We start from the raw sequence: 23,046 nt of genomic DNA on the forward strand, positions 1-23,046 counted from the left end.
GCTATGCTTATTTTAAATACGTTTGATTGATGGACAGATTCATTCTTTTCTGAATTTTATTTTACGAATCACAAAAATGGAGTTAGCTCACTCGGGCTCTGAGAGGTACATTTTGTGATCTTGAATTGTTGAACATTGCAAGGATTTCTCCTATTTTTGTGGAAGTTGATAATAGTGAATGGGGGGGGGGCATTTTAAAATCTTATTTGGTATCAGAGGAAATAAAGCACATCATAAAAGCGTGAAGGTAACTTGTTTTGAAAAAAAAAATAATAATTTTTCCCATAACTGAAGGCTAAAAATATCTATTCTAATTTTGTGAGAACAAGATTGAAACTTTATTGTAATTTATTTTTCACTTTCACTTTTTACCGAACAACAATTTTATGCCCATGGGGAACCATGTCAGCCATTTCTGTCAGCGAAGCGTATAAAAATCCATTAAAATTAGCCATGACTTAAAAAAATAAATTTGAAGCCATACCACCAAGCGTGAGAAGAAAGCAGACGTTTTGAAGCTCCCAACCAATAACAAGACATTGTGCGAGAAAAAAATAGCAAAGGAGATAAAAAGACAAGCAATGAGGAGAAGCCGGAAGGTTGAAGTAGAAAGTTTATTTAAAGTGAAACACAGAAGCCAACGGCACTCCGCCATGTTTGGCGTCGGTGAAAAATGAGAAAGGACACATAGGAGTGGAGGAACATGCAAAAAGAAAAAAGAATGCGTGACAATAACAATAACAAGCTGAGTCATAAGAGATGAGAAATTGATATAGTGCAGAGAAGAGACAAGCTTTGTGGCCTAAGTAATAAAGTGTGCACCGACAGTTTCATTCCATATTCGGTCAATAATGCTGATTCTGATTATAATGTATGGATGATACTGTCCCCTGGTAGCCGAGCTGGGGCGCACACCATGAAATGTCATTGATTTAACCCTTTCATGCATCCTGTAACCATGATAAGCTGTCCACTGTAGTAACCGCTGTCCCTGAAAGGGTGAAAGTGTGAAATCACCATGCAAAGACTGTTTCAATATTTTTACATTCAATGAAATTATGTTATTTGGCTTTTTTGTCATACAATACTGTAAAATGTTTTTTGTAATGAGAAAAACATTTTGGGGGGTGGACCGGATTAACCACCTCCATTTGTTTCAAAGGGAAAAGTTGATTCCAGAAACAATGATTTCAGTGATGAATGTGGTCAGGGGGAAAAAATCTACACTTGTTAGCCTAATAGCATAATTGCTCGAGTCATTTTCAACTTATTGTTACCAAATTAATAAAAACCAAAACGAATGTGCTTTTTTTTAGATATTTTGTGTTTATTTATTTTGCAAAAATGGGGACTAGGCAACTACACTTTTGGGCTAGCCATAAATTCCGTTTGGGGGGCATTCAAGTTTTAAATCTTGACATTTGCACAATAATACACAAGAAGGGTTAAAAAAAAAGACTGAATTACCTCGGTCTCAAACACTGACATTGCCCCACTGTCCCACGTCCAGTGTTGTCCTGCTGCTCCACTTGTGTGACGTCTGTGGCTTGTCCTCTGGCTTGTTGGCATTCAAATGCTTCAGAGCCTTTAACAACTGTGGTTTGCAATAAAAACAATACAGTACAGCGTTTAAAAGAATACAATATTATTATCCGGATTGCTTTGCAATTATTAATAGCAACTCGCTTTCATGTTTTTAAAAATTATTATTCTTTATTATTATTTTATTTATTATTTATTTTTTAAAAGTACACTGTACACCAAATGCAATATCATTAGTAGGAGTTTCAGTCAGAAGTTTAACATTTTGAAAAAGCCTTCAAGATATTAGTATCCACATATTTTTAGCATATTGTTAATTAAGGCAACCACTTGCATATGTGTGTCTAACGTTATTCTTGTAGAACAGAGGTTTTCAAACTTTTGGGGTCCAGGGATTGCTCCAGGCGGGCTGGTCACAGAGGGAAGTGACCACCGAGTTCAGAATGTCATCAGCAGGTTACGACATAGCGACTGGAGGAGTCACTGAAAGGCATAGAACTGGTTGAGTAGTTGAGTAAAGCTTTGAGTTCTTTTTAAGATTCATCTGGAAATTTTCCTCAATAGCCGAACTATTTGCGAGTTGTCGTTTGTGAATTTCAGCTTGTCCCATCAGTGAATGAACCCGAGACATTATGCATGAAAACTGCCGCTCAGCTGCCAGTGCCCTAATTTTTTGTGGGCCTAAAAAAACTGTTAGTGGCACATTTTAAAAATGCATAGGTCCATCTTTGCACCGAGTTGGTGCAGACAAACTTTGGCTAGCTGCCGTACTGATTTGAGTCCAGAAAAATATGGATGTCTCCAAGCACTCTGATTTCTATTTACCATCGGGTTGCAAATAAATTACTGGTAAATTTCCATGGGAATTTAAGATTGGGAAATTTTGGGGCAGTGGCGGCCGGTCAAGAGAGGGCGCTATGGCCACGCCCCCACCACAAAGCTAAGTCATCTTGCACAAGACAATTTAAAAAAGAAAAGGAAACACGACAATAAAATATATGTATGTTGTTGTGTGTTTCAGTAAGCTACAGTTAAGGAGGAGTAAAACTGTCTCATTTCACGACACTACTTCCGGTCAGGGCGCAACGATGAAGCTGAAAGTGAAACGACAAGGCTGGGCTCTTCACAGCAATTATTTTCTCTGTATTTGTTAATTACGGTAGATTAGTCACTTGTAGACGGTCAAACTCTAAAGAGGGAACTGACTTGAGCATATTTGATGATCTAATAACCTTGCTTCCAGCCTCGGAGGGGTTTTTAAATTTGACCCCCATAACCGAAAGAGTGCATGTTTTGAGGTGCAATTTGCAAATGATGCTGGCCATTTGTCGCACTCAAACTCGACTCAGAAAACACTGGCTTGAACCTTAACGCTGGAACGCGCATCATTACACAATCTGGCAGCGCAAAATCAATGTTGTCTTATTTGTCAATAGAACTGGAGCACACAGGAGGGAGACCAAAACTGAACATGCTCAATTGTCTTCTCGATTTTGATTTGTGCACAGCACTTTGTTGCAGCTGCCATTGTTCATCAAATGCTCGATACATAAAATGTGAATTGAGCGTTCACTAACTGGCCAAAATTATCATCTCAGATTATCATCAAATAAATATTTTTCTGAGGAAAATATCCATTTGAAAAGGTCTGTTTTGGGAATAGTCAGCGACCGTAGGGCACATATAGACAAACTACCGTTCGCATTCACATTGATACACGTGGACAATTTAGAGTCTTCAATGACCCTAGCATGCATGTTTTTGGAATGTACGAGGAAACCGGACTACTTGATTCCTATTTATTCCAATAAATTTCAGTGAATTCCCAAGGAAGTTTCCAAGTTGGAAAAGTCCCGTAATTTTGCAACCCAAATTCCAGAGAGGGTCCTCTCCTCAAGGCTGCAGGTGTCCCTCAGGGCACAAATGAAGTGAGGTAGAAGGTTTTTTTCCACCCCTCCATTTCACACCTTCACCATTTTTCCTTTTTCACCCCACCCTTCCACACCCCACAAAATGTTCCAAGAATTTGAACAAAGCAAGTCCTCTGTCCGGGCTACACAGAGCTCTCGTCCGGCCTGGGTATCAGCTGAGTGCATTTACGCTTCTCCAGGATCCTGTTGAGCTCGTCGGCGAAGGTCGAGCAGAGCGGCGAGGCGCGCTCTGCGTCGCTCTGATTGAGCAACACGTAGCTGTTGCCGTTCATCCGCCGCAGGACGCTGGGCAGAGCGGCCGACAGCCCGTTGGCGAAGTTGCACTCTGGCGTGGCGGGCAGCGGAGGGGCTGGCGGCGGAAGGTTAATTTCAGTGTTGGGCGAGGGGTAAGCCTCTCCGGGGACAATTTGGAGGAAGCCTCCGTCGCGGATGTTGCCGTTGGGAAGCTTCGAGATGCCGTTGTGGACGCCCTGTCCGTTATTGGAGATGGTCTTCAGCTCCAAGTTGGCAGAATTGCGCTGCTGTTTCCTGTGGTTTCTCTTCGCGCCCAGATAGACGGCGGTGGCCGCGGGTAGCGAGTACTTCCCTCGGGTGCCCACTCGCAGGCAAAAGCCTACGTAGAACAGCACCACGGTAAGAACCACGCACAGGCTACCCAGGATGGTGATGAGCGACAGATACACGGCTTCCATGCTTTTGGCGGAGAGCAGCTTGGAGTGGGGCATCCGAGGCGCCGGGGCAGGGGCCCCCTCGGAGGGAGTGGGCAGTGGCAAGGCGGGAAAGCGGCGGCGAGGGTCTTCCATGGGTGGAAAAGGCAGGTCGGGAGCGACTGTGACGTTATAGGTAACCACGGCAACCTGGATTTCGTTCTCCAAGGCGTAGCAGGTGTAAAGGCCGCTCTGGTCCCTGCGGGCCCGGATGATGAGCAGGCCGTCTGTGCCGGTCCGGAAGCCGGAGCTGAGCCCGTAGCCGTGCAGTTCCTGGCTGTCCAGCGTCCACAAAGGCGCGGCCAGGTTGGAGCTCAGCTCGCACTGCAGGAGCACGTCGTCGCCCACTCGCACGAAGCGGCTGCGTGTGGACACGTCTGGAAGAGGGAGAAAAGTCCAATTTCAGACAGTGTTGTTTTGGATTTTGCATCATACAATATAGAGTACGTTTTTATTTTGACTGTTTATTTTTGGTTTAGTTCATTTTAATTATTGTTTAGCATTAGTGTTTAATTTAATGATAGTGCTGCTTTTTAATTTTTTTTCTTTTTAGTTTTAGTATTAGTTTTATTTTTATTATATATGAAGTATTTGTCAAGTTCAAGATCAAGAAAGAAAATTAGCGTACGGCGATACAGTATTATGGAAATAAATACTTTTAAAATCAACCCTGAAAGCATGTTGGAAATTAATTCACAAAGACTAAAAAAGAAATTTTTGCTATAATTATAGTATTAGTTTTTTAAAACATAAAATGTATTTTTTTAAAGCACTCCTTTAGATTTACTGTATTTTGTTTAGTTATTTCGTTAGTTTTCACGAATGAAAATAATCTTGCTGTACACTAAAAATTACAATTTAGTTCATACCTTCACCTTTCAATCTGATAAATACATGAACCGTACATCCCTGGCTCATGTTATTTTTCTAACCCATAGGTAGGACAAGCTGCCTTTTTAAAAATATCCGTCGACAATGTCCTCTGTGTCATATTTCATAAAACAGTTCCTGAACATCTTGCATATATTATATATATCAAAGGCTGTCAAAAGTTTTCAACTTGTATTACTTTCAGCCATTTTATCACCTAGCACAGCCTAAAACAAGGAGCTGCCACAATTGATCAGATTGAAACTGTGAAGAAGAAGGCAGCATTCGCCCGGCATGAATATCAAGCAGATCTCCCTCAGAACGGGATTAAAAGAACAGAGGAGAGCACCGCGCGCATAATCAGCTTTCAAAAAGGGCTCTACACGCCCAACGATGCATCTTTTTTTTTGTCTGACTTGCTTTAATTTCTCTTTCATCACTGATATTCATTGAAGGGAAACTTTTGGGAGAATTCCACGCACCGACTTGAGTGTTGTCACACCCTCTGTTGCCTTTCTGGATGTCCTGGATTAGCGCGGATCTGCGAGGGTGCGGCGAGAAAACAACACATGAATGCAAAACATCAACATGTTATTTGATGCCCTTTGCTCCAACGGGAACATGCTGTACCGTGCTGTATTTGGCATACAGTGAACACGTTTGAATATACAAATTAGAAAATGGATGAATCGCGTTTAAAGAGGATTTGTTTGTGCTAAAATATTGAACTGCTGAATACGTTTATGGAACATATTTTGCTGTTAGTGTACATGCTAGATGCATGGAGTTCGTGCTTGATAAAGTTTAACTCACCAATATTTTCAAAACATTTTAATTCACCAAATTTGAGGCGGCAAGAGTTTCGGATTTCAAAACATACCGTGGCCGATCAAGTGTACTTGTTGGAAACGTGGCTTGGAGTACACAGCTGCACACCGTGTTTACTTTCAGCTCACGGTTGTTTCTGCCAACAGCGCGATTATGTAATACTTCTTCGAAAAGACGCAGTGACAGGACACAGTGCTGTTTGAGGTGAGTCAAAAGGCAACTGGCAGCCTTTTGATCACCTCACCCGATAACACGCGGGCATGGATGTACATTCGCTTATCCCCGTCGTTTAGCTGTCTTTCTATTTTCATTATTTGCAAGAAGGAAGGGTCCTAACTTTGCTGAAAATGGAAAGTGGACCTGTTGTGCGGTGCTTCTCGTTGAAAAACATGCTGAGACATGCACACACTCCGTCGCGTGCAAGCTCACTCACTCGCTCACAGCATGGGAGTGAGATGGCGTACCAGTGCACTCACTCACTTAGCCATACACATACTCACCGGCTCACACTTATTCACTCCCTCCCTCACATCGTCACACGCTCACTCTCACTCCCACCCAATCAGAGAAAGAAAACGCACTTGTCCGGCCACACCATGACGTCCACGCAATGGTAACCATTCCAGGCGCAGTGAGGGTCCCTGGCGAAGATGCAGTCGTAGCAGGAAGTGTACCTTTGGCAATTGAACAGGGGCAGCTGCACCACGCCTGACGGAGAGCCCACGTACACGCTCAGCTGTTACACATAGGACAAATACAAAAACTCTGTGAAAAAAACATGCACGTGTGTGTGTGTGTGTGTGTGTGTGTGTGTGTGTGTGTGTGTGTGTCAGACACACTACCATTCGATCAGAGATGAGCACATGGTCCACAGGCTGCGGTTCTTCAAAGAGCTGGAGCTCCTCGATGATGTGCAGCTGACCCTTGACGTGCACGGCCTTGTGCAGCCAGCCCTCATCTGAGGTATACGTTGACATCGCGAGGCTGAATTATGCACTCAACTGTGACCACACGCATCATTTCAAGCCCCCCACGATGATTATTTATCGAGGGGCATGACAAAAACAAACTATTCAAATCGATAGCATCACACTCACCAGGTACGCTGATGAATGTATAGTATTTGATCAATTTTGCAGTTGCATATTTCTGTTACACAAAGAGGTTTGAACTATTTACGTGGGCGGGGTATTATAAAAGTGATAAATTCCACAACTCCACAAACAGCCAGGGTTCAATGTAAATGAATACGATACTGAGGTAACTGTTTGAAAATGTCAAGCTGCTTCCCAGTGGTGTGTACCTGTTCCCATGTACAATACATGATACTCTTGCCCATCCAAGCCTTGGACCGTGTTCACAGCCATGTGGGTGTAATCTGTGGTCCTCCTGAACAACAGGGGGCGGCGGTCGAAAGCCCGGACCTGCTGGGACATCAGCGGGTGCCTTCGGACGAAGTTGAGCACGTCATCGGGCAGGGAGGTGGACGCGTTGACGCCCTTGGCCCTTGTGGTGTCTGTGATACACTGAGGGGGGTGGAAAGCCTGTCTTTTTCACTGGTTTCGGCGTGTTTATGCATTTTATACAGTGAATCCCAACAGTTGGTTCCATTCGGATTTCTTTGCGAAATAAGATGGGGCCTGATATGGATGATTTTACCAAAGACCACTTTTAGGGATGGGCCAGTATCGATACCAAGTATCGGTACCAGGCAGATATTGGCCTGATTTCAAGTTATCGGATACTCATGGAGGGTGCAGATATAAGCCACTAACAACTGCAAACAAACAACAACAAAAAAAAAGGGGGTGTACATTTCCCCATTGTGGGACAAATAAATGACATCTTATCTTATCTTATCTCATGACCCCCAATCATTTTGAGAATAATTCTACTGCTGTGTAACACAGACAGATTTAACAATTTTTTTAAACTGCAAACTCCCACTTGAAGCAGAGTAACACCATCTTTGTACTTCGATAATTGCTACCAGGAAGAAGGACGCTTAGAAGTGTGAGGTGGTGTCAAGAGGCTCATAGAGTGCTCAAGCATGCAAGGAAATCGCAACCCATTTAGCCAGTCGGCTCTAAACACCTGATTGAACATCCAAGGGTCCTTTCCTCAAATGAGCCCGGCCGACTCATCTAAGCGGCTTTCCCGCTCCCTTGACCGTCTGCGGCTTTGCCTTTAATAGCGAAGTTGGAAATTAAGTGTTCAAGTGGCAGCGCGGCGGATAATGTCTGCTCTTCGCTAAGTGAGTCATGGCCCGGGCTGTCGCGCGACTAAGACCTCGCCGCCAAAGCTGCACGCCACAGTTAATTTTAGGGATCTAAGCCGGTTGGGGTTTGGAGTCTCGTCTTCTTCATGTTCCGGACTCATCCTCAATATCAGCCTCCCACATCTTCTAATCTGCCTCCTTTTTGGATCTCTGCAAAGTATCAGTTACATTTGATCTCCGTCAAGAGGCAGGAGCTTTTCATTTTGTTTATTACGCTTGATGAGGTGAACGTAAGCCACCCTGGGACGAGTGTTCGCGAGGGAGAACGGGATGCGGAGACGAGAGTTGGGATGTTGAAGTGGACGCATGGCTATCAACATCCCAATAATTCATTCATTTCATGAAAAGTCGACCTAACAATAGCTCATGAATGCAAGGTGTGTGTATGAGTGTTTACCGTTCCCGGTCGTGGGTCAGGAATTTTTCCACTGTACTCCTTCCAGTTGGAGTCCTGCGTCTCCATGTAAGGCCCTCGGAAGGCCTCTTGAACATCAGACAGCGAGAAGCGACACAAGGCAGACGCTTTTATGTTTTTCCTAAAAAAAAAAAAAAGATAAATAAATAACAGAAACAAACACGCACACACACGCAGTGAGTGAGAGCAGAGCACATAGCGTGAGCGGCAACAGCGATAAACCCAGCATTACCATGGCGACCGCGGTAGAAGTACAGTAGATCAGTGGCGCACAGAGTTTAGAAGATGAAATAACAAGATAAATGGGGAAGAGGAAAGAGGAGGGAAGGCACAGGAGAGGTTCTGGCAGAGATGCGAGGAGAAGATTAGAGAGGACGAGAGAAGACGTGTCGAAAATGCAGTCGGAGGTGAGAAGCAGGAGTAGAGAAAGTGGAAACGCAGCCGAGTAAAACCGGGTCATATACTTTCGCTGAAATTATTTGCACAATGTATCATAATTTGACAAATACAACACACAAACTCCATTTTGAAAAGCGCTCGGGCGACAGTGGCAGTTTGGCAGATTCTACCATAAAACATCCCAATGCTTGTTTTAAGCTAGCAGTTGAAGTTTATTTTGTACTACCCAGCTAAACATGAAACAAAGAATTTCACTTTGTGTATTTAATCAGATCCCATTAAGACTTAATGGGATCTGATTAAATAAAATCTTAATGATCAAGTGTATCCTACAAAAGTCTGCTATCTTAATGCTGACGCACGCTAACAAAACTGGCGGCGGTGTCAAGGTAATTGTAACCCTTGAAACAATTTAGACTTTGAACACAAGTAGAGAGATTGTACAACAAAACTCACAAGCATATATTCTTTATCCTCCACAAAATTGTGTATCTATTTTTTTTGACAGCCCACCAGAAGGAAGAGTACAATTTTCCTTCGATTTTAATTCGGAATGTTCCATATCACTTTTCTCCAGACCGATACCAGTAGGAGTTTTCACTCCTTAAGTTCTCAGCGATACAGAGTGCTGATACCTCTAGTACTTTTGATAAATAACATTTCAATTAATACGACGGCTGCCATTTATTTTAATAAAATATTATGAGTTTACTGTATGGTAGGAAAACCAATTTCTCTCCAAATGGTCTTTTCCCATTGAAACAAATTCAAACCTGCATTTTTAATCTATTCTCTACCACATTTTCCTTTCATAACTTTTTGTCTTCGCCGTCTCATCCCTTCCCACCTTTCAGCTCGCTATGACTGTCTTAACACATCGATCTCGGACTTTGATCACCCTTTCCCCCGCACCTCGCTACTCACCAGCCCAGACCGAAGATGGCATAGAAGAGTGTGTCTCGCGGCGTGTCTCCGGGCACAACAAAGACGCTGCGCAGCATGTTGAAGTGGAAGTCGTACTCTGGGAGGGAGCACGTCAGCCGGGCCTTGAGGAAGGACGTCCAGCGCTTCTGGAGAGTCAGGAGGCCTCCTCGGTCTCCCTGAGGCGGAATAGGTGGAGGCAGAGGGTCGAATACAAAAAAACCAAAAACAGATGCCCGACGAAAGTTGGCACACACCGCCGCCAGTTGCCCATCCTTCCACTACACATTCAAACAGCACAACAAAATAGCCAAAGATCCCCCATAGAATGGCAAGGGAGCAATTTTTGAAGACAGTCAGTCTGTATTTCCTTTCATTTTAGTTCCTGCGTAATGGCCACTTTCATCCACATAGCGCACAACAATCAAATCGAGACGCATGAAAGAAGTTGCAGTGAAGACGGCGACGAAGTTTAACAATCTGTCACCATCTCCATAATCCATCCCGACGGGACATTTATCCTCCCCGCAGTCGGCTTCTCGAATCATTCCCAGGGCTTCACGACAAATACCTTCCATCATTCATTATGTTCAGGATTCTTTGGGTATCCAAGGCTCGGCTCACCTTGCAAATCCGAGCCACTCGCGCCACTCTGCTGTGGCCGCCGGAGGTGGCGCTGTGTTCCTGGCCGCCCTCGGTGAAAAAGAAGTAGATCTTGTCGTCGTCGCCCGCGATACCGCTGCTCAAGCTCTCCCGCACCAGCGCTGAGCTTATAAAGTTGGCCTCTGGAAGAGGGAAGCGGGAATGACCAGAAATGGAGAGTAAAGTAAAAACAGTGAGAGAAGGGGACTAACAGGGGACAAATGGGAACTGCTCCTTCCGCGTGTTACTCGCCAACGGACGAAGTGACTAGCTATTGGAAATCGACAGTTGTTTGTTTACATTCAACCCATCAGCTACTGCAGTCAACTCGATTCCAATTTCTTTGCCTTCATACTGGCTAGTGGTGACTTTACTCATGTTTCTCACTCTCATCTACAAAAAGTCGAACATTTCCAGGAAAGTAAATACTCAAGTAAAGTACAGACAGCTGAAATGTCTACGTTAAGTACAGTAACAAAGTATCTGCACTACTTCCCACCGCTGGGAAAGGACCGATTTTTATTCCCTGCTGAGACCCAATTATATTTGGAGCTCATGTTTATACATGGTCTCAGCGAAGTCACTGACACTAACAGGAGAGGCTCTTGCTGATCCCGCTTGTTAGAAAACAAGCATTAAGATGCACCGCCCGAGATTTCACTCAGTAGGCTTGGCAAATATCCCCTGAAACAGTGACAAGCATTGCAACATTTTCAGCCTTTTTTCACTCCAACACAACAACAAAAATCAGATTTATAGTGTCCTAGACATCGTTAGGTTAGCGGTAGGCACGTTTTCGACTTTTTACAATAAAACGGTTATTCTTAATGATCAATAAATTAGAATGAATTTACCAGTTATTTAATAAAATTAATTAAAAGATGAAAACTGTGTATTCTTTTTTTTATTTTATTCATAAGTGCTTTGTGTTGGTTTGGGTGTACTTGGCTGAAAAAATATTTCACAGGTGGTACATCACTGAAAAAGTCTTGAGAACCACTCCTATAAATGCTCAGTGTGCCCACCACCGCCCTATCTTGATGATTTATTTAAAAAACAAAACAAAAAAATTGGGTTAAAATGTCGCTTCTCACCATTCAGCCATCGCGTTGGAGCGTCTTCAGTCTTCAGAGTGGGAGAGTTTCGTCGAATATCAGGGAAGCTTCGAAACTCATATTGCGAAGCGGTAAACAGCTCCTGATCTGAGAGAGAACCAGTCAAATGAGGTTTCGGGGTTCTTTTTTGGGGTGAGAGGTATCTGCACAATGTCCCTACCAACGATCAGGCCAGTGTATCCCGTTGTCGGGCTGTAGGGACATTTGTCTCGGCCCTCTTCGGGCGTAGACATCACAAATGTCTCAGCATCCTGTAAAAAAAATTAAAAAAAATAAACAAACATTACCCTGTGAAACTATATAAATCAGCATGTATTGTATTGTATTAAATTGTATTGTAGACCTCAAAAGTTGAACACAATCCATTCTGCAGAGCAATCTCGAGACTATTTACCCAAAGGCTAAAATGAAGGGTGAATTAAATTAATCATTACAAAAAGAAAAACTGAATTAATAGTACAATAAACAATTTAAGGCTCATTCAGGATGGCTATGCAAATTTATAAGTTAATGTACCACCCAAATTATTTCTGTGCAATAGGTGAAAATAGTCCTTCTACATGTATTAAAAATACAGAAATGTATTTTAGCTTATTAAGTTGTCATAACAACCAGACACCGGGTCTAATGGCCTTGTCAGTCCCAAGGCTGCAATACAGCACTTACGTGCGGGCAAGGTAGTCTTGTGAACGTCAAGGTCGGAACATGGAAAAATTCAAATAAACGCAATCAAAAGAAGGACAAAGAGCAATAGAGCGGTGGGATCGAAGCACTTCTGCCTCATTGCTCTGAGGTTCAGGGTTCAAATCTGACTACGTCTGGCTTGCAACACAAAGCAAAATATTTGACCATGCGACGGCTCGACACTCAAAGAAAAACATTCATATCGTGACAGACCACTGTACCCCGATCTGAAAATCTGCGATATCTGAATTTAAATGCAACATGAAAGCAGGGGCCGGACATACTATATATGCACACAGAGGACTGAAGGCGTGAGTTCCGCACATGTAGAGATGCGTCGAATTGAACCTCTGCAGGAGGCGGATGTGATTAAAACACTCCGTCTGGTGGGAGAAGAGGGGGGAAAAAAGATTCGGTGAGGATATAAATACAAAATGAAAGAGGGGAAAGTTAAATGTCCACCTTGTTGTCTTTCCCCTTGAGTAGACATTGCCGTTTTTGCTCGGCAGAGGCCTCCCACTCAATCTGATGGAACGAAACGCACAATAAAACGGGAGGTTACATGGCACTGACGAGTCTTGTATGAATGATGATTTTTTTTATTTTTGGCCTTGAGTTCGGAATTTCCAGAGTCGAGTGATTATCATGCATATTAGGAGCTCAATTTGAAATCATTCTTGCAACATCAATGATGAGATCAAAGACTGCCATTCAGTCTCCCTATGCTAGCGTAGCGGTTATTTTTAGCACCTACACAACCAGTCTCTTTGGAGATAGCATCAACACAAGGATGCATCCGGAAACAAGTATTAGAGAGCTTCACTTTTTACACATTTTATATGAACGCCATATTGCAAAGTGAACTGAATTCTTTTGTTTTGGACCTTGTAAGTATTTATTGCTGTGAAAAGCCTAATACGAAATATGAATTTTAGTTTAACTTGTGTGGGGACTACCATTAAACATGAGTTTGAAAATGGAACAAAACCACATCACCCATTTGTAACTTTACCAAGGTAAATCATTCAAAGTAAAAAAATAAAAAAAAAATGTCACGAAAAGCCGACAAGAACATCTGAACTTTATTTGGGGTTCATTAGAGGCACTTTAAAGGGTGCTGGGTGCCTGCTGCTGACTCCCTTTTAACGAGTTTGAACACAATGTTGTTGTTTTTAACACAGCAACTTCCCAACTTTAAAACCGTAACTAAGTAACTCAAGCAAATTAAGCACAAAAATGGCAGGAACATTACAAGAACAGCTGAACTTTATCCGTAGTGCATCAAAGGCACTATAAATGATGACAGGCGTTTGGTGATTCATATTTAATATGAGTTTCAACGTGATTTGGTCATTCTGAGCACGGTCAATTTGTAACTCAAAGTAAATGTTGCAAAGAGAAACGGGCCGCACGAGCCAAAGAGCAGTGTGCCAAGCTCGTAGCATCATTTTGCAAGAGAGTTAATGCTGGGATTTCTGCCAAAGGTGCATTGACAAAGTATTGAGTAAAAAAAAAAAATTTTTAAAAAAAAGGGATGCACTTCCCAGACTGGAAAGACTGGTTGAGGCACTCTAACGGGCAGGCTAATTCATGCTAAATCATAAGCGCCTGATTTACTCAGATTCAAAATAGCAATTGGAAGAGGGAAACAAACAAACAAAACGCTTGAGTTACATAATAGAAAACCGTCACTCTGATCATTTGGGTGGAGACAAGCAACCGCATAAAAGCCATGCTTTGTTTGATTTTATTCGTCCAGCGCAGGGTTATAATAGTGTGGGACTTTTCATGATTTTCTTTTCATTTTGACTTTTATGTTTTGAAGCAGTCAGAAGCTCCAAAATGGCATGACTGAAAAGACGATGTCGTGCAGTCATTCTTGTTTCAAGCATTTAAAAAATGCTTTTTAACTATTCTTCCCTCAAAAACAGAAGGAATTGCAAACACAGACAAGCTAGACTAACAAGACGGTTTCGACACAAACAAACAAACAAACTTACAGTAAGCGCAGGACTGGCCGAGATGTCAGCAGCGTCGAGTGCGAACGCGGCCCCTCGGGCTCCGACGAAGAGCCGCTGGCTGTCAGCCTCCAGCAACATGGTGCTGTAGTTGACAGCCGATGAGGAGCTGAAGCGCCTGCAGCCCCGCAGACCTACGGGCACGAGCGGCATTTGTTATTTTAAAAAAAAAAACATTTGCAACATAATCTCCGACTCCATGGCGCAGAGATACTGGACCACTTGTGGGAGACGCAGCGAGGCAATGACATTTTCAACACAATACGGTTTTATCGTGACTTGCAAGTTTCATCACGTGGACAATCAATACTTGAAATAAATAAATGAATGGAAATATTTGAAGACAAAAAAAAGACGCCTGCAAATGCAGAGAAACTTTGGTTTATTAACAATGGCAGCACAGAACATTCTTGGAGAGAAGGAGATTACATAATATATTTATATATACAGGTATACTGTATATATTATATTATATATATATTTGCTGACATGTTTTATTTAGCAGATTATGCGATTACAACCGTACCCTGATTTTGCATACAATCCATTTCTATATGAAATACATTATTTTGTGTGTGCGTGTGTGTGTGTGTGTGTTTGTGTGTGTGAACATGCATTCATCCTTTGCTACACATCTCGCAGTGCGCATCGCCGAGTGCACGACTGTGGAAGAGTAGTGAGAAAGGCTTTTGATACTTTCCATTATATTGCTCTCTATTCAATTTGCGCTGCAGCCGCAATGAAAAAGTCAACTCGGCTAAGAAATGAGGGAGTATATTCATACGGTATATAGCGCTCTACAGAAAAGAAAAAAAAAGTAGGGAGAGTCTTTTCAGTTGATGGTTTCTGCAGCCTATACGTAACAGCAAACTAAACATTTAAAACGATGGACTTTTTCCGTTGTCCAGCATTCCGCATGTGCTTGTCGCATAGTAAAAGCTGGGGGGCTTGCGTAAGCAAAACGGACCCTCTATGAGGGTGCCACTTGACTTGAGTAAACATGACACCGCAAACCACCTCTGGGCGTTTTGTAACAGCCACATCCAACCGACATCTTTGAGGGAGAATATTGTACGAGCAGCGTCAGACAAAAATAAAATAAATACAAAACGAATTAATTGAGAATCTCTATGGCGCAGACTGCAGACCCACCCACAATAGGCAGATATCTACATTATCGAAATATCATAGAAAGTACATTTCAAAAAATACTTTAAAAAATAGATTGAGGCAAGATTCCAACCCAGAACCTCTTGACTGCGAGTCAGACGTGACAACCATGATTCCACTGTGCTTGAATGAATGGCAACAACCGAGTTAGATTTCTCATTATAGTTTTGACTTTTTGCTTTTTAAAATCAGTTTTAATTCGCCAGACTCACTTGAATGATATTAATTCAGGCGTATGAAGTGGGCAGGTGCCAACGAAGGTGCGCATTTTAGTGTCTTTGGGCTCGCTCTATGCTGCCGATTTACATTTTAAATACCAATCCATTCACTAGTGGGGATGCAATATGCACTTTCAAGGGTTTTATGACCACAGAGTACAATAAATCACTTCCTGTGCAAAGTTGAGATTCCCATCAGCTTGTGGCAGTTGTGTCTCTGAATTACCTCTCGCGAAACACTTTGGTAAATGTGTTGTTTTAGCAGTGGGTGAATTGTTTCAACAGTGTCTATAAGCACGCTCCCAAATCATCTCGCTACATTGAAAACAATGGAAATGCCATTAATCTGTTCCAGCCTCCCCAAACAAAACAAAAAAAATATGTATTAACACACACACTCACACAAAAACGCATTATAATACTGCGCTGAAAAAAAATACAATATTGACTTTTTTACAATATAATGTAAAGAATTCAACAGTTTTTGCCACATTTTGGTTCAATTCAATGGAGACTGCAAATAGTGATATTGATGGAGACGGTCACTACTCAGAAAGCTGCGGTGAATCCACTCGGCCTATCCGGTGGCTTTATAACACCACGACAGCCCCCCAATGGCATTTTGCATTGCTTGTTAGCATTAAGCTAAATGGGCTGCGGTTATTTAAAAACACAGTGACTCATTCTCTTTGCTAACTGTTTAGATTGACAATAAACTCATCAATTTGTCGTGACTTGACCTGCCTGGCTGAACTTTTACCACAGTAACTTGGGACTTATTTTTATGACATGCACATTTGTAACTTCCTCCGAGCTCTGCCGACACGTCGGGTTTCATTCCGGCTGGCTGATTGTGTGCCAACTCCCTCTCAGCGGGAGGAAGAGGAGTATCAGCGGATGGCTGCGTGGGATTTCTTGGACAATAACTTTGCCTACGTGAGTGCGCACATTGTGCGCGGCTCACCGTGGGCGAACACAAAGCAGAGACGATACCTGGAAGATTCTGCTGTGTAATCGCCACATCGTGGCATACATTTATCTGTCGGCTCAGTCTGAACATTGCGACTGATTTCTATGACTTCCGGTGAGGAGAAGTTTCAATAACTTTTTGGCGTGAGTTATATCTTTTCCAGAATTAAATTAAAACATTTTGTCTCTTTATTACTGGGGATGGACAGATTAATTGACCGGTTGATATGAAGTCAATTTTATTTTATGTAATATGACATTAAACAAAGTTAAGGACATTGAACCCCCCCCCCCCTCCAAAAAAAAAGACAATTCACCCAATTTTCGCTGATTTTCCCACTGTTGTAAATGACTAAAAATCATCGGTGTAAATTATGAATTATGAGTGTGAATGGTTGCTTGTCTACGTGTGCCCTGTGATTGGCTGGCGACCACTTCAGGAGCTATGCACTGCTTTTTTTTTTTTTTTTTTTTAAGATTCCAGTTATTCAATGAATTGACCAAATAATTATTTTTTCAAAATCATTAGCTGCAGCCTGACCATTAAGCTGGCAGGTGTTATGTGGCTTTGTTTTGGTGTAAAATAAATAACTAAATAAAATTATAGGGCCAAGCCAAAATTCCGATGTTTTCATACTTATGGGAAACAAAATCTGAGAATAAATAAATTAATAAAACGAGATTCGAGTTAGCGAAGGCACCGACCCTGGAAGAGTGACATGCAGGGGAGTTCGGTCAAGGTTACATTAACAATCTACGATGAGGTAATAACGAGCCGAGGCACGTATCCGCTGCATTCAAGACTGGAGGTGAAAGGGCACGTTTCAATACGCTGTTTGGGGAGAAAAACAAACGCCAGCAGGACAAGCATTCATCATCCCAAGACACTGGAGTGGAAGGTTATAGCTGTGCATCAAAATATGGCACATTGGTAGAATACTGAATTTATCAACGGTGATATTTTGAGTAACATTGTATCATTCTCGACACTCATGCAAAAATTGCTGTGATTTTTTGCTCGATTTGCTATTCCCCCCCAGCATTTTTGGTTGAACAACTCACGATGTTAAACATAAAACAAAGACAATGAAATGTGTATTTAACCAAACACATAACTATGCCGTACTAATGTTTGTTAGCTTGATGCTAACCAACAATACAAAACACTATATATAGGGCTAATGAAACTAGGATCAACCTTTATAAGTAAATATTTATATACTAGTGACGAAGGTGTGCATTCCAGAAGGACCGGGAAAATGTTTCTTGAATTAAAGCATGAAATCATGCTGTAAAAAATGTCTAATATTTTACATTTTATTTAATTATGTAATTACTGTATGTTTTTATACAGTACAATACTGTAGAGTGATACTTTCCTTATTAAGAAAAGCATTTTTTAAAATTGTTGGCGTTTCATTGGAGGGTGGAACAGATTAATGGCATTTACATTCACTTTAATGGTGAAAGATGATTTCAGATACAAGTGTTTTGAATTTAACTCAAAAGTCAAGTTATTAATGCCAGCTGAAGATGGCAGGCAGCAAATAGATAAAATTATGCATTGGCACAGGTGTAACTGACGTCAAGCACAGAGAACAGTCGTCATGGTAACGGCACTTCCCTCAAAGAAGCCGAGGTGGCGCCAATCTCTGCGGGGGATCTGCGAGAGGACTTTGAGAAACAAAGCGCCACAGGCGAGATGACAGACGACGCATGTATGCAAGGAAAAGACCTACGTTAATACTCGCAGGAAGTTGTCGCGATGGGGGAAAGAAAGAGAGGAGCTACATGGGAAAAGTGACGCAAACATGGCAAAAATTTCACGGAACTAAAGAAACCTGACGAAGAAGCAAAATGACCACGTAAAAAGGACTAAATCTTACATGATGAGATACACAATAGATATACAGTATATGTGAGCCTTCCTCCCAAAAAACATTTCGCTCCATAATATTGTACTTTATAAAAGGTTACAACAATGACATCATTATTATTTTTTGGACATTGTAGGAATTGAATTGCCATTCTGGTGTGTGTATCTCGGACACCAGGGGGCAGTATAAAATAGACAGATTAACTGTTCAACAAGAGAGCTCTAATCCTCTCATCTCATCAGTACAGCACTAATATGAGTTGTTCTTCGCAGAACATAAAGAATAGGACTTTGAGTGCGGTTGTACTGCTGACCGACGTGTTACTGCACCATTTGTGTTCCATCTGTTGTATAAACTGTTAGAGCACCACAAAATAGGTGCAATTTAGCGTGGGCATAAAGCTTAAGGTGTGCTTTTATTGACCACAAAGTAATTCTTTTTGTTTCATTTCAGTTTGACAGTCGACTTCCACCGGGCGTGGCAATAAACTCTACGAGTGTACCTAATGTTGTGGTTAATGAGCACCTTTGGTGAGAGAGTGACACAAAACACGCTTACTGTTGCTCAAGATGGTGACGCGCGGCGTTACATCGAGATCCAGCGGCGGTCCGAATGGGTAGGTGGCCGGCACACACACACAGCAGCTAACCAGCAGCAAGAGCCGCAGTGATGAGGAGTGGCCCGCCTTCATCTCCATACACACACATGCATACACACTCGGTAAGCAGGATGCATGCAGCAGAGGCAGCAAAAAAATAAAAAATAAAAGCTCACACAAACATATTCACACACTGGTTGCCTGGTTCAATGCAAGGACCTGAAAGAAGAGAAAACGCGTCCACCAACAGTCAGCAGGGACAATAAAGTATCACTCAACTGCACAGTTGAGATCCGTCGAATTGGTACCAGGTGCCTTCATTTGGTGACTTAGCCAAATTAATTCACCTCTTAATACCAGTACTAGCATATCACTATTTTTGAAACGATCAGTCATAGCTAATCATTATGTCAACATATTCATAAGTAAGGTCCATAAATTTGGACACGGACACAATTCTCAATGTTTGAAACATCACATATTTTAAAAACAACAATAACAAAACACCAGGACAAAAGTCCTCACCATTCGTTTTCCCCACAAAGCCCCAGATGTCCGTCAGTGGTTGGGAAACCGTGACAAGCACGCAGGCGTGCATGTGTAAATATTGAGCATGCTCCTTTGACTTCTCAAATATGCACCGAACTGCACGGCAGAGTGGCGTGCAACCAAGTCGAAAATACCCCGCATTTCAAAGTGTTTGTTTTCATGGCCCATCAATTTCCCCTTAGGGGTCAGCATTATGACTTTCGTTCGACAAACTGTGCGGTTTGGTTGAACATTTTGGTGCTGAAATATACAATGTTGCATATTATTTTGTTTTATGCCGCGACCAAAATGACCGTAAAATAAAGGATAAAGGACTTGTCTACCAAATGTCATGTTTAGTTGTATGTAACTTTGTGAGCTGAACTTGAAACTGAATAAATCAATCAAAAGCACATTTCAAAAAGGGTGGTGCTCCCCATCTTATTTTGGAAATTGCCCCAAAACTGGCTTCTTTGAACCAAAATTGGATATTTCCTGTTTATTTATTCAGACTTTTCATGATCGCAAAAAACTTCCCAGGTCTCTGTACTCTTTGTTCTCGTGAGCAACTTTCACCCTGACAGCTGTCAACTGCAATGAAAAGGTGACAGTTAGACAGACGTTTAGAGGTCTGTCTACGCTTCGGGTTGCGGGGGAGGCTTGCTGCGGAACCCTTTAGGAGTCATTTATCTGGCTCGTGCGCACTCAAATGGCTGTCATGATCTCTCCATGCTTTCAGACGGCCAGTCCATCAGTCTGCCAAAGTGGTGCTGATGTGGTCTTTAGAAGGAAGATGCGAGGCTTTGACACAAGTACCAAAAGAAAGCCTCACATCACAAATGTGTCGGACGTAACGAGCCACGTGGGGGGGGGGGGGGGGGGATACTGTCTGACACTCCAACAGCCTCTGGAATGAAACCCTGACTAGGCCACAACCCTTAAAGGCACACATCCAACTAGACCTGAGACTCAAACCCAAAATCCTCATTTGCTATTAGTTTACCGTTGAAGCAACAAATCCTAAATCAACTCGAATGGGTTAATAATTGTACTTTGCGTCAACCTATGGAAAGGTTTTCCTTTTTAGTTTAAAAAAACTTACTTTAACCTCGAGGATCCCTCGCCATAGACTGGCCAATGACAGAACACAGGGTGTTTACACGCTTTTGTTAACATTTCAAATCCATCTATGTTGTGTCGTATCAGCTAGCTAGCGGTAAGCTAACCGTCTCGCCTGTCCAGCATTCTGGTTAGCAAACTCCCTTTGTGCTAGCACGGCATCAGAGGCCAAGAGCGAAGTGACGACAAAGGCATTTTTGTCACACTGCCTAGATGGACTTAAAGGCCAGAGTGCGTAACAGTTTCATGTTTTGCTCAATAGCCGGCTGAACATCTCATACATGCGCAAACACTTCCGGGTAAAAATATATTTGAGGAACTGTAAATAGAAAATATCTTTAAGCATTAAAAGCATTTTTGTGTGCGAAACACATACTCCATTTTACTGTTTTGCACCTGATGAAACAAAAGGAACAAAACATTTTGACCAAAGTGAGCTACTGAGAGAACACCCTTAGTGTCTACAAAGCAGTTGAAAAATGACAAGGCGACTGCATTAACAGTCATAAAAAAAGACTTGGCACACTTTGCTTTTCGGCGTGTAGACAAAGCATGCGTGTCTTTGGGAGACAAATGGTAGAAAAGACGACAGTCAAAAAGGCATTGCACACTTTTAATAAGCCTGCTTGTTTGACTGTGCAGTTTTCTGTTTGTACCGAGTCTATTGCAGACTTCGTAACACTTGGCTTGGGTCGCTGTGACAAAAGACAGCAGCAGTTGGGGATGAATCACGTCGCTTTTGCTTGAGCTTTGTCATCAGTCTTACACCCAAAATGGCCAAATTGTGCGCCTTTGTTTGGAGTAAGGGAACAAAGATGCTGCCAATGTGCAATCGAAGAATGGAAACATTGTACCGCCGACACACAGCACAAACATGCTCATGTTGATCCACGGAACTCATTAAACTGCGTCGCCAGTCATGACATTTCACTCACTCCATTCTCAATGGTGGTAGAATTCTCGGATGGCTTAAACACTGTCAGAAGCACTGACCCACAATTACAACCTAGATTTAAAAAAAAAGTTTCATTTCACTGTCATAATTCATCACAGCAGTCTTTTTTCTTCATCTCAGAGTCGTTTTCTTGCCTGCTTTGCTTCCAGGATGTGTATTTTGACTTTTTGTCCAATCAAATTTATGCAGCTATATGTTGTCATAAACTCTTTTTTTTTTTGAGGTACTGTTCACTTCTTGACAAACTGCTGCTTACTGTGAAGTGAGTTGATTTGAATTCTGAAGAATGAGCCTGCATGTGATGGCTTTGACATCCCCTCGTATCTCAAAAAAACTTCGAAGTCAGGTCATGTGTTTCTCAAGGCACTGTGTGTGTTAGCATTAAAGTAGCGGACTTTGAGCGGACGGCAATTGTGATTTCAGTACAGACTTTCAGCCAAAATTAAACAAACAGCTCAGTTTGACGAGACATCTGTGGTAAACACTTAGTGGGCGACATAGCTGTTGTAGCGAGTGGAATTCAGGCACCCGGTTCTTGTGTTTGACACCTGTGCTTTTAAAAAATATATTTTCTCTTCCAAAATGGCTTCAATTGATTAGATCACTTTCTTGTTGATTGATTTGTTAAGCGTAACCCAAAGATGGGGGGGGGGGGCTTTTTAAGCATGATTTGAAGAGAACTGACGTTTAGTGAAGGTATTGGAAAGTCGACTGTGTGGTGTTTTTGTCTTACCTTAATTGCGTAGAAATCGTCGGGGGTAAAAAAAAAAAAAGCAGGAAATATATTGTCTTCCTCGAGCCGTTCATTCCAAGTGGACTTTAGTCCCTTTTGACAGTGCTGCATAATCAACAGCCACCAAATGGAAACACTCTGCGAAACAAACCCGCCCACGACTCTCACACTTGTACCTTCCAAAAATCTTAGTTCTTTACAGCCTTCCTTGTCTAAAAGCGTCTTTTTAAGGCCGGCGAAGAGACGTTGTTAACAATGCGGCTGAGTGGGAGTGAGTGTGTTGCGGGTGGACGAGAGATTTTTTTTTAAAGGTGTACTCGAGCAACCTGTCGGTTTAAACCTTCGTGGGAGGGGCAGCAGTGTCACCAGGAGGACACTTGCAGAACTACAGGCTATACACTCCAAAATAAATGATTGTTACTCAGTTTTTCACGTAGGCTACCGTCTCCAAAAAATAAATTAAATAAATAAATAAAAACTCCACTTAGTACCACCATGATGACCAACCTTGAACTGGCAATCAATAAAA

At 42.2% G+C, this 23,046-nt stretch overlaps 2 protein-coding genes across 4 annotated transcripts in view; both read right to left on the reverse strand.

The window, feature by feature from the left end:
* The window catches only part of lzts2a (leucine zipper, putative tumor suppressor 2a), a 51,699-nt gene extending 48,535 nt beyond the window's left edge, over positions 1-3,164 (reverse strand). Inside the window, exon 1 of the mRNA XM_086122871.1 lies at positions 1,468-3,164. The gene's annotated coding sequence lies outside the window, so the exon portion shown is untranslated. The remainder of the gene's footprint in view (positions 1-1,467) is intronic.
* A 163-nt stretch (positions 3,165-3,327) lies between these two features.
* On the reverse strand, positions 3,328-22,798 carry LOC147198988 (semaphorin-4G-like). Of its 3 annotated transcripts, XM_086122870.1 has the most exons (16): positions 22,518-22,798; positions 19,359-19,401; positions 19,143-19,275; positions 14,333-14,484; positions 12,795-12,857; positions 12,617-12,715; positions 11,809-11,899; positions 11,628-11,735; positions 10,516-10,676; positions 9,895-10,070; positions 8,554-8,692; positions 7,182-7,404; positions 6,721-6,836; positions 6,460-6,614; positions 5,533-5,591; positions 3,328-4,557 (listed from the first exon to the last, which is right to left on the reverse strand). In XM_086122870.1, exons 3-16 carry the CDS (start codon positions 19,273-19,275, stop codon positions 3,596-3,598), a joined length of 2,637 nt encoding a protein of 878 aa, XP_085978996.1. In that variant the 5' UTR covers positions 19,359-19,401; positions 22,518-22,798; the 3' UTR covers positions 3,328-3,595. The 3 variants fall into 3 exon arrangements, with proteins under 3 accessions (XP_085978996.1, XP_085978993.1, XP_085978994.1); XM_086122867.1 differs by lacking the exon at positions 19,359-19,401; XM_086122868.1 differs by having other exon boundaries at positions 19,143-19,401.
* Between the last annotated feature and the right edge of the window lie 248 nt (positions 22,799-23,046).

Source organism: Hippocampus guttulatus, chromosome 10 (genome assembly GCF_054856545.1).
Source record: "Hippocampus guttulatus isolate MCC_2025c chromosome 10, RoL_Hgut_1.0, whole genome shotgun sequence".
Lineage (NCBI taxonomy): Eukaryota > Metazoa > Chordata > Actinopteri > Syngnathiformes > Syngnathidae > Hippocampus > Hippocampus guttulatus.